At 41.7% G+C, this 1,922-nt stretch overlaps 1 protein-coding gene across 1 annotated transcript in view; it reads right to left on the bottom strand.

Moving 5' to 3' along the window:
- Trim10 (tripartite motif containing 10) overlaps window positions 1-1,922 on the bottom strand; it is a 10,568-nt gene that overhangs the window by 4,939 nt on the left and 3,707 nt on the right. The window contains exons 4-5 of the mRNA XM_021149175.1: window positions 1,827-1,849; window positions 857-972 (exon numbers count right to left, since the gene is read on the bottom strand). Coding sequence (XP_021004834.1) covers window positions 857-972; window positions 1,827-1,849 — 139 coding nt within the window. The remainder of the gene's footprint in view (window positions 1-856; window positions 973-1,826; window positions 1,850-1,922) is intronic.

Raw genomic sequence — 1,922 nt, 5'->3', positions numbered from 1 at the left:
AACAGCAGCATGGAAGTGTAAGCCGAATAAACCCTTTCCTCCCCAACTTGCTTCTTGGTCATGATGTTTGTGCAGGAATAGAAACCCTGACTAAGACACCGGTCAATAGTCAGTTTTGATTAGAGTAAAACTTTGTCTACTGTCTAGCCCATTGCAGGAAGTAGGTTTCCAGAAATGTCCTCCCAGGGGAATGTTTTTCATGGGTGTGACATATAGAAATATGTGACATTGTTCATGACTTCACCGTTGGTTGGGGAGCAGAAAGTCATAACTTATATTTCAAACCTTCTTGGCTGGCTGCCATATGACTTCCTCTTCTGGGAAAGGAGTGCAGCTCAGTCCCTATAATGGTGTCTCAGTTTAGACAGCCATTACAATAAAAAGAAGTAGGGGGAAAGGCTGGGCACATAGGTCAGTGTAGGGCACTTGTTTAAGCCCTGAGTTCAGCTTTCAGGAGTGCAAAAAACCAGTGACAGAAAGCAAAGGAGGAAGGAAGGATCAGCTTCCACAGTGAGGCAGATACTGCCACCGACTAGAGTTAACCATCAAAACACACAATGCATCACACTTGCCTCTGAGAATCCTCGGTGATGCAGTCATGGATGTTGTTAATCACTATTTTTCTACTACATTATGTCACAACTGGCCAGATATGTTTAATAGGTTAATCCCCAACTCCCAAATCCTCACTTTTATCATGTCTCTTTGAGGCCACATAGTCCCAAGAGTTAGATTTTACCGGATGTGGCAAATAAGAAAATCAAGGTATTGGAGGAAATTAGATGTGCTAAAATACATAGTGCCGCCACTTGGCAGTGGAGACAGGAGGCCATTCCTAAGCTGGGGGTCTCCTTACCCAGAAATGTCTTCATCTCCTGCCGCAGAGGGATGGCCTGTTGGGGGAAGTCCCGGATCCTTTGGCCCAGCTCTGGAGATATAGCCTCGGGTTTCCGGCACTTTCTGGTTTCACATCTAGGGGCACAGAAATGGCAGAGTCTGGGAATTAAAAATTTTTTTCTTAAAATATTTAAAAAATATATTTAACTTTTTAAATTAAGTAATTTAAAAAATACTAAAAACAAGCCAGGTGGTGGTGGTGCATGCCTTTAATCCCAGCACTTGGGAGGCAGAGCCAGGCAGATTTCTGAATTTGAGGCCAGCCTGGTCTACAGAGTGAGTTCCAGGACAGCCAGGGCTATACAGACAAACCCTGTCAAAAACAAAAACAAAAACAAAAACAAAAACACAAAAATAAACACAAAAACAAAACAAAACAAAACAAAAACCCAAACACTAAAAACTAAAAAAAAAAATCTTAAATTAAAAAATTAAATCTTTAAAAGGTACTTAATTTTATGTGTAAGGGTATTTAGCCTGCATGTATGTATACATATATCATATACATGCAATTGTTCATGGAGAACAGAATAAGGTATAGGATCTACTAGGTATGAGCTATTGTATGGATTCTGGGAACTGAGCCCTGTGTCCTCTGCAAGAGCAACAAGTGCTTTTAACCACTGAGCTACCTCTCCAGCCCCAGAATTATTGTCTTCTAATGATGTCCCCAGACAGCCATCTTTTTCTAACAAGGCCTGGAGGAGTGACTTCCCACATAGAGACTTGGATCCGCTCAGATGGACCCCACTGCTGCACAAGTGGGTAGATACTACAGCACTATCTGAGAACACATTTGAGCATTTGTACATTTATATATGACTGGACCTTAAACTGAGAATGTGGTTTATTTTCACTTCAATAACGAGGTACGTGGTGCATGGATGAATGTCTACGGGGAAGAAAGAAGTAGATACTTTATCACTAACCTTATTAGAGTGCTTCTGATATCCTGGGAGGGGAAAGGAAGAAAGGAAAGAAAGGAGAGAGGGAGAGAGGGAGGAACAGACAGACACACACACACA

The sequence above is a fragment of the Mus caroli genome, chromosome 17, assembly GCF_900094665.2.
Source record: "Mus caroli chromosome 17, CAROLI_EIJ_v1.1, whole genome shotgun sequence".
Taxonomy (NCBI): domain Eukaryota; kingdom Metazoa; phylum Chordata; class Mammalia; order Rodentia; family Muridae; genus Mus; species Mus caroli.
This window is presented reverse-complemented; position numbering and strand designations above follow the sequence as displayed.